Raw genomic sequence first — 17,650 nt, 5'->3', positions numbered from 1 at the left:
TTTTTTTTCATGATTATTATAATTTTTTTTTTTTTTTTTTTTTTTTTTTTTTTTTTTATTTGTAGGTACTTTAGATTATACTTATAATGAGAAATCACTAATAGTATTGAATTTTTTGAGAGGTTTATTTTGCTCTTTTTGCATTGCCGTCATATTTATTATTTCCCTTATTTTGAATATTCAAAATACATTTAGAACATTTCCTATGTTAAAATTGTCAAATATTAAAACGAAGAAATATCTACGTAATAAGAAAAAGGAAGCATATATATATATATATATATATATATATATATGTGATTATTTTTTTTATTATTTTGTTCAATTTTTTTTTTTTTTTTTTTCCCCTTTTGCAGTATCTGTTTTTTTGTTTTATCTAATTGATTCACAATTAAGGATTATAACTTTCCTTTTTATAATCGAGACATATGAAGTTAATCCCTTTAAGATATTTGTTTTTATATTTTCACAGGTAATAAAAATGAAATGCTTAAATATATATATTTATATATATTAATACTCATTTATAATTTCAATTATACAAATCATGAAAATGGGAATTTATTTATTTTTTTTTATTAATATTGTAGATTATGACCATATGTGTGTGTATAGCCTTTGATACTCACATTTTTAAAAATATAATTGTTGGAATATCATCTATTTTGGTTTCCCCCTTATCAATAATATTACATTCCACAAATAGGTGTGAATAATAAAAGACAGTATTCATTGAATACATTTTAAAATAAAATGGATTACATTTATATTAAATAAATATACAATTAAAAACGTTGTGTAATTTATTCTAATATGTATTTTTTTTTTTTCTTTTAATATAGAAATTATAGTAACGAAAGAGTTGTACGTCTGAGTAAACTGCTGATAAATTTTCGATTTTTTGAATTTTTTTTGATACTTTTTTATGGATCCTTATATTATGATGATGATGAAATAGGAAATACCTTCATATTATACATACAGTAAGTGTATATATATGTACAAAAATTAAATGACTAAATATATATATATATATATATATATGTATATGTTTCGATTAATTCATATTATATAATTTTATTTTTTATTTTTTTAAAGGCTCATCAGTTTGATATTATTATTCTTTTTAATAATAGTATACAAAAAAGTGTTATCATATAAAAGAAAATTTGAAGAGAATATGGATGACTTTAACGTAGACATGTATAATAATATCAATGATAATTAATTTTTTTATTAGGTCATATTAATAATTCAATTTTTTTTATAAATAATATATATATATATATATATATATATATATATATATATATATATATATATATATGTACACAGCATCCTTTCATTGATCATTCATATATAAAATAATCATTTTGATTATTTAATTCTTTTATTATTTGTATAACAATATAGTGGTAGTATTCAAAACGGACAACACGACATAATAATTGATATTTTCACCTAGCACAATTAAAAGAAAAAAAAAAAAAAAAAAAAAATTTTTAGTTATAATATTTTATGTTGTTTTTATAATATTTATTTGTTTTTACAACACACTATAAATATATATATATATATATATATATATATATTATATTTGCCATATTTATTCATTTATTTTGTTTTATAATTATTTTTTTATTTTTTTGTACATTTAAACTTATTAAAACTTGAAATATTATAAATATCCATATCTGAATTTTTTTTAATATTTTTTTTATATGTTTCCAAATATTCTTCTAGGTTTTCTATAACATTTTTATTTTCTAAAATGGGAAAATAAAAATATAATAGCTATAATTATATTATATTATATCATATATATATATATATATATATATATGTGTATATTGTTCTGCTATTTTTTTTTTTACCCTTATTAGTATAATTGTTATAATTATTGTTCACATAGTTCTTTTTTTCTTTTATAAAGGTCTGAAGTATATGAAATATAATATATATATATATATATATGTATAAACATTTGACAGATAAAACTTCATCCCAAGTTTTTAATAGACTACCTCATGAGCAACCGATATAATACAATTAAATATAAAGAGGTCCATATTTTTTCTAGTTACCACATTCATTATAATTTTCAGAATCTATATATATGTTCAACATTTATATATTAATATAATATTTTTTTTTTTATGAAAAAATATATACTTGTAAAAATTATGAACCTTGAATTACCTTCTCACTACAAGTAGTTATATCAAACCATAAAGGTTTAATTTTGACAACCTTATAAAAAGTAAATATATATATGAATGTATTTATATATATATATATATATATATATATATATACATGTGTATAACGATTTTCATATTTTTAATGTATTCATTTAACTACCATTAATAAAAAAAATAACCGGTGAATAATAACTTCCTGTTTCCTATTCAAATGTAAAATACACCTCAGAAAAAATGGTCTAAACGAATAGATATAGTTAAAGCAAAATGATTTAACTTTTAAATTTATATTTGTTGATAGTAGTAAGACATTGATGGTCGCTAATAATAAATCATTTTGTATATTATCCCATTCCTAAAAAGGAAATATATAATAATAATATGTGATAAAAATATATATATATATATATATATATATACATATGGAACATTTTAAAATTATTTGCTTATAAAAAATATATCTGTATATTAATTTACACTTAAAAATGAACAATTAATTAAGAAAAGAAAAAAAAGAAAAACCTCCTCTTCCAATAAAACAACTTCCTTAAAAAAGAAAACAAAATGAATAAATAAATAAATAAATAAATATATATATATATATATATATATTATTTATTACATCAAAATGTTTATGAATATGAATACAATATATACATATTTTTTATTACATTTGTTAGCAATAAACATAATAACAAGGATAAAGAAGAAAGTCTGATTTCCATACTTTCATGAGTTAATAAAGGATAAAATAAATTTTTTCTAACAATACATTTGTCTGATTTATTTTCTTGATTTGTATTTGATGTGTTATTATGTAATGATAATATTTCTTCAATATTTTTATCAAAAGATGTACAAAGTTTAATTAAGAGTGGTGATGTATTTTGTGGAGATTTAGGAAAAGGTAAAATTAATAACGATAAAATATAAAAGGATAAACTCCTAAAATGAGTATTAGTATTTTTAATAGAATATATTAAAAGATGTATTAACGAAATAGATGAGGATAAAACATTAATATTTTGTATTTGGTTATATTTTCTACAATAAAATATTAGATTTAATAAGAAATAAAAAAAGGAATTTTCAAATTTTAGAATATTATAAATAAAGTCATTATTATTATTATTATTATTATTATTATTTGAACACTGCATTTTATTTTCATCATTTATACTATAACAATTGTTATTATTATCATTACTATTATTATCATTATTGTCATATATTTTTTGGGTAGAAAAAAATTTTTCTAGGGAATATTTTACATATAACGAAAGTTTCTGGAGTAATGTTATTATATTAAATATATCTTTTTCTGAATATTTTTCCAAATTTTCAAAAAAGAGGAAAAAAAAAGAAAATATATTATTAATTTCGTCTGTTTTATTTTCTACTGTATTCATATATCTAATTACTGTGTTCATCATTTTGTACAAACTAATACTTTTATTACAAGAAGCTACAGAGTATTTTCTTAATTTTATTATTAAATAATATATATAAATGATTTGATCACTTAATATGTTGTCCATTTCGATATGTTCAAAGATCATATTTACAAGTTCCTAAATTGGATATAAAATATATATATATGTATGTATATATATATATATATATTATTTATTGTTTATTTTTATTTTTGTACCCTATTTTTTGATATGGACAAATATAATTTATTATCAACCTCACTTATTTCCCCAGAGGCATATAAAGATAATTCTAATTTTATAATATATATTATAAAAGGAAAGAAATGATTATAATTATTATTATTAACTTTTAATGAAAAAATGCAATCGAATGCTAAATATATATTTTTTAATTTTTTTATATCTTTCCATAAATATAAATTTATTTTAAATAATTGATTTTGAATATGTTGGAATGCTATATAAATTTTATCCTTTTTTATAAAATAATAAGAATAAGTTAAAGACATAAATATAAATAATGGATTAATATTGTTGTTATAATTATTAGTGACAAATAAATGTTGTACATAATTAATCTTTTTACTTTTATTTAATTTCTTTTCAAGAAAACCTTTATCATATTTTAAACTTAAATAAAATATATATATAACGGTTTCGATAATAACTTCATTATCATTAAAATTGAATAATAGAACTTTAGAAAAATAAAAATCGTTTTTTTTTATTATATCTATTAAAATGTCTTTTAAATCATCTCTCTGATGGATGATAGTTTCTTCTTCATCAATTAAAAGTTTTAAAATTCGGTGGCATTCTTCGCCTTAAAAGTAAAATTATATGTATATATAATGTTTATAGACAGACTAAATGGGTTATGAAAATATTAGACACATGTTAATTTGTACATAAAAATATATATAATATATATATATATATATATATATATATATATATATAATTGTTATTTTATTTTATTTTTATTTTTATTTTTATTTTTTTTTTTTACTGTAATTTTTTCTTGAAACATATTGAAAGAATAGTGTAAAGGGCCTATTACTTAACAGTTCTTTTCTCATTCTTTTTTTATACATAAAAAATTTGTCTACAATTAATTTATGTTGTTCATTAATACTAATATTATTATTATTATTATTATTATCATTATTATGATGGTTATTTATTTTTTCTCTTTTTTGTTCATCCTCTTTGGATCCATCACGTTTCGGAGACATGGACATAATAATTGTTCCATTATTTCGATTATCTATATTAATAAAATTTTCACTTTTATTTATTTGTTCACATCCATTTAAATATGTTTCAGTTATATGATCTACATGATATAATACTCTAGCTAACAAGTTATAGAAATGATTAAAAAAAGAAGAGAATAAAATATTCCAACTGACATTATTGAATATTTGTCTTTTTTCATATATATTATGAATAATAAATATACACGTAAGATATGAAAATTGAATATTATATAATTTCTTCTCTTGATTAATTATGTTGCTATTTTGTAGATATATATTTTCCATAAATATATCTAATTCTATAAAAAAAGATAACATTAATTTTATGAATGCTATACTTTCAAAATTATTTTCATTGTCTAATTTGTCATTTTCATTGATAATATTTAAATCTATAAAAAATTCTTCATTTCTATTTAATATATAAACTAAGCAGAACAATAATTTCATAATACTTATTGTTATATTTTGTATATAATTTTTGTCTTCATTATATATTATTTCTATATATATATCTTTCTTGTATATATTAACCGTTTTTATAATATTTAAAGCAGTTTTTAAAATTTTAAATAATATAAAAATATTCGTTATATATACTTTATTAATAATATCATTTAATAAAGTATTTTCCAAAGTTAGTGCAACCGTGTCTCCCTTATCATTATTATTGACCTTATAATCACTTTTATATATATTATTTTTTTTTATAGTTATATTTTTTTTTTTTTTATGTAAAAAATTGTCATGTTTTATTTTTTGTGTACCATTAAATGTATTTGTATTTGTATTTGTATTTATATATATGTTACATTCTTCATTCATATGTAATATTTTATTTACTTGTTCATTTTTTTCTTTACTTTTTAATTTACAAAATATACTGTCATCTTCTTGTGTACATATACTTTCTTCTAATTTATCACCATATGAAATTTCATAATTATTATTATTTTTTAGTAAAATGGATTCGAACAATAAGATAATATCATCAATACTGGTTGGAGCACAACTAGGTGATTTTATAAGACAGGAAAATATATTTATAATTTTAAAAATGTGAGAAATTTTTATGGATGCATGTGAAATATTTATAAGCATATTTAATGCTTTAATAATATAAGATATGGTGAAAAAATTATACTTAAATTTATTGGAATAATGATCATACGAATTATTGTTATAAACTGTATTTTTAAAATTATTGTTCATAAATTGTTTATGGACTAACTTATTATTCATATCATTATTATATATGACCTTATTACTCAACATAATATTATCTTTACTTACATATCTCATAATAATATTTATTAAAACATCTATTGCATAATGTGTATGGGTATTTGAAAAAAGTGTATTATTAAAAAAAAAAGTAACTAAAAGTTTTAATGCCTTTTCTCTTAAATTTTCATATTTCGTATTTGATATATAATCAAATACCCATTCTACTAATGATGTATTTGTTAATATAATATTAACAATATTATCATCAAAACTACAAAATGTATAAAATATATCTAAACATTTCATCTGTATATCACTATTAAAATGGTTTAATAACGTTTCTTGTAAATTATCACATAATATAATAAAAATGTGTGAATTTTCTAAAATTTCTAATTTATTGAAATTCATTTTTTTTTTTTTTTTTTTTTTTTTTTTTTCATCAATATTGGATATCGAATAAGATGTGTGTGAAGATTCGACACAAGATACATTATCATTTGTATTATCACAATTTGAAAAAACAAAATTGTCTTTCTCTTTTAATACAGAATTTTTTGTAAAGGAAAAATGGTTTGAAAGCCTTGACAAATTTGTACATTTAGATTCGGTTGAAAATTTTGATACATCTAAAAATTTTTCGTGCGATGAAAATTTGTTCTTAAGTGTACCTTCTGATCTAATTGACATATTATCATTATTATATAATACACTTTCCATTTCATATTCTCCTAGATGACAAATATCGTCTTTTTCTAATGGATACTGTGTAACATTTTTTTCATCATCTGAGTATATTAAATCATGTTTTGGTATAAAGAATATATTACTTTTTATACTACTATTATTACTAGTAGGTGAATTATATTCCTCTTTATCATGATAATAAAAATTTTTCTTTACATGTCTATGCATATATTCATTTGGAGTTTTATTTACTTCACAAATTTGTTTATATTTTTCTTCATTCTCTTGAATGCTATTTTCATCCTTAACATCCTGGTTATCCTCAATATCTTCAGGATAGATATTAGTCTGGAAGCATCTGTTAATTTTCTTTTGTTCTTTAGCAAATTCATTTTTTTTATTTTCTTGTTCACTATTATATATTGACAATAGGTTAGGGACTAATGTATTTTTTGTTTTAATTTTTGTAATACATGTACTGCTTGTATGAAAACAATTAGAATTATGTTCTACACTATTATTATTACTACTGTTGGTGTTAGAATTATTAATGTGGTTACTTTCAATAATGACACTATACAAATTATTGTTACTACTACTACTTTTACTTTTGTAACTACATTTACTTTTGTTACTACTTTTACTTTTGTTACTACATTTACTTTTGTTACTACTTTTACTTTTGTTACTACTTTTACTTTTGTTACTACTTTTACTTTTGTTACTACTTTTACTTTTGTTACTACATTTACTTTTGTTACTACTTTTACTTTTATTACGATTATTATTTTCAATATTGAAAGTTTTAATATTACTATTTGGTGAGGAATCAAAAATAATGTGGTGAAAAAAATAATTCAAAACATTATATTGTAATGTTATTAAATATATGAATTGTATATAATAAGTACATAAATCTGTGTTTTTGTTAGTATATTTAAATTTTGTTATTAAATATATAAAAAATCTTTTTAATAAATTATTATTAATTTGCCATAATAAATTGTCATGCCATAGTTTATATATAATTTGTAAATTTAATAACAACTCACTATTGTAGTGTTGATTATTGTTTTGTTTTTTTTTTTCAATACATTTATTTGTATAACCAGTATATTCATATATATAACCATAATTATTATTGCTTAATTTAGAATTAATCATTTCATCGTTTTGTATAAATAATTTCATTAATTCTTCAATAATGGTTGATTCATCTTTTAAAGTTATAAATATAATTTCGACATTATCTATTAAACTCTTCAGAAAATCTAAAAGAAAAAAAAAATTTCTTTTTTTATTCCTTGAAGAAAAGTTTTTTAATCGAACAAGTACACAAGTATAAATAGCATCTTTAAAAATATTACATAATTCTTTAGAACATTTATATAAAAATTCTTTGCATGCATTAGTAGTTAACTTAATTAATTCGCTATTCACTAAATATATATAATTATAATCATAATAATAATCATCATCATCATTATAATAAATACTATTATTATTATTATTATTATTTTTAATATTTTCATTATTATAATTAGAGGAATATATTTTTTTTTCTTCCTTTTTCTCTTCGCATTGCGATATTCCTTCTATATAACTAAAAGTTTCTGATAGAAATAAAGTGTGGTCCAATAAATAAAAAGAAAAATGATAACGAAATTCTTCACACTCTTTTATACAAAATAAGTTATTTATACTCTTAAATAATAAATATTTTTTATATAAAGGATATTTTTTAAAAAGAAATTTATATAAACATTCTACACACATCACGTTCTCATATTTGTCGACGAAAAATTTTTCGTGATTTTCTATCACATGCTTATCACAAACAATTAATAAAATTTCATCAAATTTTGTATTCAATTTTATTTCCATGCTTAAGTAAAATTAAAGTACATGGACAAAAAATATATACACACGAGGAAACCAACAAGATAAAATCATATTATATATATATATATATATATATATATGTATATATGTATAATATTATTAAAATGTCATTTAATATTTGTAAAATGTATAAAGGGAATGAACCTGCGGTTTATTAAGTGAAGGCCATAGAAACAAATAATGGAAAAAATATAAATATATAAATATATATATATATATATATATATATATATTGTAGTCACATGGAATTATTTATTATGTTGCAATTTGCTTATTATTATTTTTTTTTTTTATATTAATACACTTTCCTATTTTAGAAAAGTTCTATCAACATATATAGATGATGTTGAAGCGTTTCAATATTTTTTAATATACATAAAATGTTACATTATACCTATTGTATATATTTTTCTTTTTTGTCTTCGATTTTTAAAATATTCAGCTATTTTTTTTTTATTATGCAATTACACTTGAAGTAAAAAAAAAAAAAAAAAAAAAAAAAAAAATATATATATATATATATATATATATACATATATATAATATTATATTACAAAAATAATAGTATAGCAGCAATGTACACATATTTGTGCATATTGAGAAATACCTATACAATAATAATTTATTTATATTTACATATATTTTTTTATATATATTATTTTTAAAAATTGTTTTATTTTTTCTTAAAAAAAAAAATCGGATCAAAAGGTTTAAATGAAAAACCTTAAAAAAAATAATAAATAAAATAAAATGTTAATATTAATAATTATAATAATAACATAATAAAATAATATAAATAAACAATATAAATACATTTAAAAAAAAATTAATTTAATTATAATATATATATATTTTTTTCTCATTATACATAAACATATTTATAGTATAATATATAATTTATAAACATATTAATATATATATATATATATATATATAAAATACATAAATAAATAAGTAAATAATAACCAATAAAATACATATAAAATTTCAAACACCCATAAAAATAAAGCATAATATATATAAGGTAAACAAATCAATATAAATATTTAATATATATATATAAAGAAAAAAGAGCCATATATTTCAACTTAATTTATATATTTTGTCATAATATTATTAAAAAAAAATATAGGTGTAAGCATATCTACAATTTTATTATTTTTATTTTATTTTATTTTATTTTTAATTATTAATATTCTATCACATATCAACGTGAAAATGAGAGACGTCAAAATCTATTTCTCTATATTCTTCTAACGAAATCGGTGGTAATTTTTTATACTTTCTCTTGACATTATATACATGAAAATCGCTTCTGCAATGTAATTTATAATTACTTTTTTCGATTTTGGTTAAACAACTAGTGCACATTATAACATCAACTGAATTTAATTTGTTATTATTGTTACTATTTATTTCCTTTTGATAATTGCTTATATTATCATTATTACAAATATAATTTTTATTTTGATTTTCCTCATAATTAAATTTATTATTATTTTTTAAATAATCTTTAGTATTTAGTATACTTTGATCATTTATTTGATCTTTTTTATTTTTACTTTTATTTTTTCTATCTTTCTGATTACTACTCTTAATATTATCTTCCTCACTCATTTCATTCGTCATACTATTATCATCATCATCATTATTATTTTTATTGTTTTTACTATTTTTGTTATTTTTGTTATTTTTGTTATTTTTATTTTTTTTGTTTTTTTTATTTTTATTCTTATCATCATTATTTTTGAATTCAAATGATTGAGTTTCCGTATCTCTATTGGCATTAGTTTCTTTTTTTTTGTTTGATGTGACAATTTTTACATTATTATTTAAAATTTTATTGGAGCAATTTTTTTTATGGGATTTTGTAAAATCTTCAATAGATCTATATACACATGGATAACATAAAAATACAGTTTTATATGTTTCTAAGTGTCTGTCTTTTTTTTCTTTTTCTTTTTCCTTTTCCTTTTCTTTTTCATATTTGTTTTTTTTTTTTCCACTTATTTTATAACGATCACTTAAATGGTCAAGTGATGTATCATCTTTTTCGTTTTTTTCACTTTTTGAATGTTTTTCTTCCACAATATTATTATTACTCTCAATAGTTTTTTTTATTTTGTCCTCATTAGATATATTATTATCCTCTAAACTATTATGTGTATTATTATTCATACTACTAGACACACTATCATTTACATTATCATTTATTTTATCAGGCATAGATTCATTTTCTCTATCTTTTATGTAATTTATTTGAATTTCTTCGTTTACATATGTTTCATCATGTATTGTTATATGATTATTTTCCTCAACAACATCTTGTAATTTAATATCAGAATGTATTACATTATGAATAGTATTTGTGTTATCTGATTTATTATTTTCTTTAAATTCTAAATTACTATCTACAACATTTATATGATCACCTTTTTCATCATTTAAATTATTATTATAATAGCTATCTGTTTCATTATCTTTAGATTTTACATTATCTTCTCTTTTCATATTATTCATAATATTTTCCTCTTCAATAATGACATTATTCGTATTTAAAAGATTTATTAATTCGTCTTTTATTATATCGTCGTATATTATTTGAATCCGCATAAAGGCTCTTTGAATTATATCATCATATTCTTTACTTAAGGTGTCAAACACTTTTAGTGCTTGTTTTTTTGCGCTGTCATCAATATTTATGCTATATCCAATATTTTTAACCATACCTTTAAAGATAAAATTGATAAAAACAAAATTGATAAAAATAAAATTGATAAAAACAAAATTGATAAAAACAAAATTGATAAAAACAAAATTGATAAAAACAAAATTGATAAAAATAAAATTGATAAAAATAAAATTGATAAAAACAAAATTGATAAACATATATAAATAAATATAAATAAACATATATATATATATATATATATTTATATTTATTTATTTATTCATTAATATTAGATTGAATTTTTTATTTTCATTTTATTTTCATTAAGTGTCACACTTACTTTCAATCATATTTGTTGAAATAGGGTACCCCGTCTGAGGGTTTACACTCATTTCATGTAATATTTCAATCATATCCTTGTAAATTTTTTCTTTTAGTATGGCTCTTTCTTTGTTACTTATTTGTAGGGTGCCTACATAAAAGTAATCATAAAAAAGGTGATGGTGAAATAATATAACGAATAAAATATGTATATTATAAATATATATATATATATATATTATAATTACCTTTCTCCAAAATGGTTTTACATATTTTATAATTGTCGTCTGATTGAAAACAAGAATTTAATTCTGACTTTTTAGCTATTTCCCCTTTGGATATATTGGTAAAAATTAAATGAGACTGAAGAACATCATCTATATTTAATTCCGTTCCTAAAATAATTAAAAAATAATATAAAAAAATAATATATATATGTACTTATAATTCATATAAATATTTAAATAATTGTATAAAAATTTTTATAACCATTTTTCCAATCAATAATTTTATTTTTGTAACAAGCTATTTCAAACTTTTTCCCTTTATATTTATATTTCACTATAGCAACATTTGTAAACTTCACTTGATTGATTGGCTGAAATAATGCTCCCACCATTATTAAATCATATTTGAAACAAAAAGATTAAATCGATATAAAAAAATAAAAAGTAAAGCGTACAAATGATCAAATAATATTATATATTATATATATATATATATATATATATATATAATTTTATATATACATATGAATTCTTTAATAAATCATACAAAAAATTGAAAAAAAATATATTAAAGATATAATTTTATTTATATATAATAAAATATATTAAAGTAAAAAAAAATTAAATCTTCATAGATATTATATATGACATATATAAAATGCTATAAAATATGTTATAAGAATATAAGTTTTATTTTAAATTATACATATATATAATATATATATTATATTTTTTACAGACAAAATCTTAATTATATTATTTTCTTTACATATAACATTATTGAGAAAAGTTATTATGCAAAATGACGTTTGCTTATTTTAAAAAAAAAATTTTCACATAAAAAATATATATATATAATAATAAAAGATAATAATAACTTAAATAAAAATTAATACATAACAAATGAGTAATCCTTTTATAAAAAAACATGTTTTTGTTTTTTTTTATTTATTAATTTTATGTTATATATATAAATGTTACATTTATATATATATATATATATATATATATTTTTCATATACATTTATTTGTAAATATAAATAAATACGGTTCATAGCCCTAGAAGTAATATTAAAAAATAGTGCTTATATTTTTTCATTTTGATTTTTCAACGTTCAGTTATTGTTTTTCTTAAAGGCATTTATATATAATTATAAAACAATTAAAAGTAAATAAATAAATAAATATATATATATATATATATATATATATATATATATATGTATAATTGAATGAGAAAAAAGAAAAAAATATAATATACAAATTTACATTAATCGAATCATGTTGCTTCATATTTTCAAAGGTTTAAAGAATTCTATGTTTTAAATTAAAATATGTTATATATATATAATTTAATATAATATTATAAACTAATATTATAATTTTATCCATTTGTGTGCATTATTTGTTAATAAGAGAAAAATATTATAAATATATATATATATATATATATATATATATATATATTATATGAATCAGGAAATAAGAAGATTATGTTTATATCATAAATATATAATATATTAAGAAATTTATATAATTATTTTAAAATTTTAAGATAAAATAAAATAAATAACATATATATATCAATAGGGATAATTTTTTTTTTTTTTTTTTCCTTTTTTTTTTTCTACAATATTTGTATTTTTTATACATAAAAAAGAAACAGAAAAAAGTTATTTTATAAAAATGATAAAGATCATTGAACACATTAATAAATATAGAAATATATATGTGTTATTTGTTTAAAAAAGCTTAAATTATTTTATACAATTATAAAATATAAATAAGAACATTATTAATATTATATGTATTATATATATATATATATATATATGTGTTCCTAATCCTTAAAACAAAAGAAGAGAAAAGAATATTTGCATTAAAGACATTTTTTAAAAATCAGAAACAATAAAAAAAAAAATAAAATAAATTAATCAGAAAAAGGAGAATTTTGTTTGATGGTCATATTTAAAATTAATGTTTTCAATATGAGGTATTAATTAAAAATATTAAATGAATGAATAAATAAAAAAAAAAAAAAAAAAAAAATTTCGAAAAATAAATAAAAGTAATATATCATATTTTAAAACAAGCTGAATAGACAATTCAAAGTATTGAAGAAAAAAGTTAAAAAAAAATATTCAAAAATAATATTTTCATCGAATATAAAATAAGTAAATATTTTCATTTCAAAATAGGAACATCTTTTAAAAAAAAGAAAAAGAAAATGGCATATATATATATATATATATATTTATTTATTTATTTATTTATTTTTACATATGTAAAAATTATTTGTAATATCTTGAACCACATCCACAAACATTGAGCCATAAGCTTTCCCCGAATTTGCTGGACTTTGTCTGTATTAAAGGAAATAAAATATTTGTATATATATCAAATAGAATAATAAATGTCTATTATTCAGAAAAGACACACATTTATACGTTCATACTTATCCACTGTTACTTTTATATTTTATTTTAATTTTTTATTTGTACCGTAGCACCCTTCCCCTTGACACCATTTTTCTTTCCATTCATCAAATAAAAAAAAAAAAATAATAATATAATGAATTGAATTAAATTATAATATATTATATTATATTGTATTATATTATAATGTTTTATTTTAGATATAGTATGATTATATATTTTCTTCTTTCAATTATTCATTATCTTTATTTAATTAATTTTTTTTTTTATATTACCTTTTCTATAGCTCCATATTTTAAAAGCAAATGATAAGCTATAGTGAGAAAAGGAAAGGAAAAAGAAATGACAAATTATGCAAATTTGAAAAGCATAGAAATAGAAAAATTTGTATATTAATATTCAACAGCGTACATAAATGTGTATATGTATAAATATATAAAAGTTATTTTTTTTTTTTTCTTTATATACCTTTTGAATTAAAATTACATTTATCTAAAGCTGTTTGTTCATAATCATCTTTTATATTTATCCCTAAATCTCCTCCTCTTTTTAAAATTGCTTCAATCCAATCTAGTGGTACCTTAGAATAATAAATAAATAAAACATATAAAAAAAAAAAAAAATATTGTATGAAATTACATCATTTTAGCTAATTGGACATTCCTTTTGGACGATGTAATACACGTTATGTGTAGTTAATTTTTTTTTTTTTTTTTTTTGTTTGTTTGTTTGTTTTACTTTTTTATCACATGCTATCATTAAAGCTGTTTGGTTATTTCTGCTCAAAGCATTAATATCTAAACCTCTTCTGGCTAGTAAATACCCAACGATATCTTTTTTGTTTAGTAATATAGCCATTTGTAATAAAGTAAACATTGGTTCTTTTGAACTTTTAGAAAGGGAAAAAAAAAAAAAAAAAAATCAATGAAATATTTAATAAAACATCAAAACATATTTATATAATAATTTTCTAAAATGACATTACAGATATATATAGACATATTTTTATTGATTTACCTTTTTTTAAAATTGGCTATTTGAACATTCCAATAAGGTTTTAACTTTTTCGCGTCTTCAATGGTCATTTCTATTAATAAGTGAAAAAGTAAAAAAATGGACATAAAATTATAATAAATAAAAATAATATATTGTAGTTATATATTAATAAAAATTACCTGATACAACATCTTCATTAATCAATATACTTTCATAATTAAACATAATTATAAAAGAAAAAAAGAAATACTTAAAAAAAATATATATTATCAACAAAAAATATAATAGAATAAAATAAAAGAACATAATATAAAAAAGATGAAAAAAATAAAAAAGAACAACTATTCTATTTTTACTCTATACAAATAGAAGCTCTTTATATTAATGCAATTAAAAAGGTTGTATTATAAATAAATAAATAAATATATATATATATATATATATATATATGTAACAATTTAACATGAATATTTTTTATTTAAGAATATGAAGTAGATATATTATTTAAAAAAGGAAATTTCTAGTAATCTTAAAATAAATAAATTCAATTATTATTTTAACTTTTTCATATAAAATATATTTTAAAAATGGAATTATGTAAATTTATATTTTAACAGATAGAAAGGAATATAGACATAATATATATATATATATTTAAAAAAGAAAAAAAAATTTAGGAAAAAGGCATTATAATATTATTATTAAAAAAAATAATATACACTGATTAGATAAAAAGTAGTTATATGTATGCAAAAAATGTAAAAGGTATATAATTATCTTATAATATGTTAATTAGTAAAATATGAATAATTATATATATATATATATATATGTATATACAATTAGACAAAAAAACAGAGAGAAAATTAAAGAGATAAATAAATAACATGAACAGAAAAAAAAGTATATTTATACATTCATAATCAATTTTTTTTTACTGTTATCATATGTATTTTTAAAAATAAAATAAAAATAATTTTTTTTTTTTTTTCTTTTATTAATATTTATTTGAGGTAATCCTTTTTATTTCGTGTAAATTTATATTAAACGATAGGAATTATTCTTGTATATACAGTAGTACTCAAAATTATTAAATATATAAAGTGTAAAAAATATATATATATATATATATATATATATATATATATATATATATGTATAATATATATAGGCACTTTTAGTTTAATATGGATAAAATTCAATATTTAATTATCCTTTTATAAATATGGAGAATAAAAGACTGTGAAACAGTGTAGATATAATAATTTATAATATTAAAATACTTTTTTTCTCCTAATTTTTATTATACCAACATTTCTGCATAATATATGTACGCATATTATATATATATATATATATATATATTTATTTATTTATAAGTGAAAAAAATTTACACACATAAAATATAAACGAAATATATCATTGCACATATGATATTTTATTTGTCTGAAATGTATGTAATAGTGTAATATATTAAAAGTTTATATGAAAAATAATAAAAACTATATATATTTTTTTAAATAGTTTTTTCCTAATATTTTTAGATTATCCATAATAATTATATACATATATATATATATTATATTAAATTATATATTCCAATAAATAGCATAATATATAATATTGATAAAAATAACATATAATATAAAAACTGATTGCATAATATTTCTTTTACAAAAAAAAAATTAATTAATTATCTTTCATTCTTAATTATGTTTTTCTCTTTTTTTTTTTTTTTTTTTTTATAATTTCAATTATACTAAAATAAATATATTGATAAAATTATTCGATACCTTTTTGTTTAATTATTATATGTATTATGTCTATAATAACTTATAAAACAGATATAATACGTAAGCTTGAAAATTTTATCATGCTTATATGATTATACATCCTGACGAAAAAAAAAAAAAAAAAATTCATAAAATAAAAATAAAATATAATAAAATATGCCAACCTGAAAGTTTTGAATATTATTCTTTCTTTTTTTAAATGGACATATGTAATGTTCAAATTAATAAAAATAAGTATTTTCCATTTTATACACATAATTTAAATAAATATATATAATACAGATTGAAAGAAATAAATCATAAAATATATAATTTCATACAATGCACGCTTAAAATTTATATATAATATATATGTACGTAGCATATATATATATATATATTATATTTATGTGTATGTATTTATTTTTTTTTTTGTTCTTTAATTAATTCTCTTTTTATATATACAAGCCTTAGCTTTCAAAACAAAACAAAAAAAATAAAAATAACAAAAATAAC

The 17,650-nt window shown here is 17.5% G+C and overlaps 4 protein-coding genes across 6 annotated transcripts in view; 1 reads left to right on the top strand and 3 right to left on the bottom strand.

The window, feature by feature from the left end:
- PRSY57_1410400 (putative membrane protein) overlaps positions 1-1,228 on the top strand; it is a gene marked incomplete at both ends in the record, with an annotated part of 2,132 nt that extends 904 nt beyond the window's left edge. The window contains 5 exons of one of the 2 annotated variants that reach the window (XM_012909721.1): positions 66-245; positions 357-472; positions 591-706; positions 843-983; positions 1,099-1,228. In XM_012909721.1, coding sequence (XP_012765175.1) covers positions 66-245; positions 357-472; positions 591-706; positions 843-983; positions 1,099-1,228 — 683 coding nt within the window. The remainder of the gene's footprint in view (positions 1-65; positions 246-356; positions 473-590; positions 707-842; positions 984-1,098) is intronic. The other variant, XM_020115264.1, reaches the window with a different exon arrangement.
- Positions 1,229-1,393: 165 nt separating this feature from the next.
- PRSY57_1410300 (hypothetical protein) lies at positions 1,394-8,694 on the bottom strand (the record flags this gene model as incomplete). Of its 2 annotated transcripts, XM_012909720.2 has the most annotated exons (10): positions 1,394-1,461; positions 1,653-1,766; positions 1,875-1,935; positions 2,025-2,108; positions 2,200-2,250; positions 2,362-2,556; positions 2,679-2,747; positions 2,873-3,772; positions 3,853-4,460; positions 4,647-8,694. In XM_012909720.2, the coding sequence occupies 10 exons, from the start codon at positions 8,692-8,694 to the stop codon at positions 1,394-1,396; spliced, it is 6,198 nt and encodes a 2,065-aa protein (XP_012765174.2). The 2 variants fall into 2 exon arrangements, with proteins under 2 accessions (XP_012765174.2, XP_019969920.1); XM_020115263.1 differs by lacking the exon at positions 2,679-2,747.
- Positions 8,695-9,912: 1,218 nt separating this feature from the next.
- PRSY57_1410200 (ribosome maturation protein SBDS, putative) lies at positions 9,913-12,323 on the bottom strand (the record flags this gene model as incomplete). The annotated part of the gene is made up of 4 exons (XM_012909719.2): positions 9,913-11,441; positions 11,724-11,855; positions 11,953-12,099; positions 12,194-12,323. The coding sequence occupies 4 exons, from the start codon at positions 12,321-12,323 to the stop codon at positions 9,913-9,915; spliced, it is 1,938 nt and encodes a 645-aa protein (XP_012765173.2).
- A 1,899-nt stretch (positions 12,324-14,222) lies between these two features.
- PRSY57_1410100 (ankyrin-repeat protein, putative) lies at positions 14,223-15,587 on the bottom strand (the record flags this gene model as incomplete). The annotated part of the gene is made up of 7 exons (XM_012909718.2): positions 14,223-14,294; positions 14,433-14,462; positions 14,642-14,679; positions 14,835-14,946; positions 15,105-15,255; positions 15,384-15,453; positions 15,542-15,587. The coding sequence occupies 7 exons, from the start codon at positions 15,585-15,587 to the stop codon at positions 14,223-14,225; spliced, it is 519 nt and encodes a 172-aa protein (XP_012765172.2).
- Positions 15,588-17,650: the final 2,063 nt, after the last annotated feature.

This window comes from Plasmodium reichenowi, chromosome 14 (genome assembly GCF_001601855.1).
Source record: "Plasmodium reichenowi strain SY57 chromosome 14, whole genome shotgun sequence".
NCBI lineage: Eukaryota > Apicomplexa > Aconoidasida > Haemosporida > Plasmodiidae > Plasmodium > Plasmodium reichenowi.
This window is presented reverse-complemented; position numbering and strand designations above follow the sequence as displayed.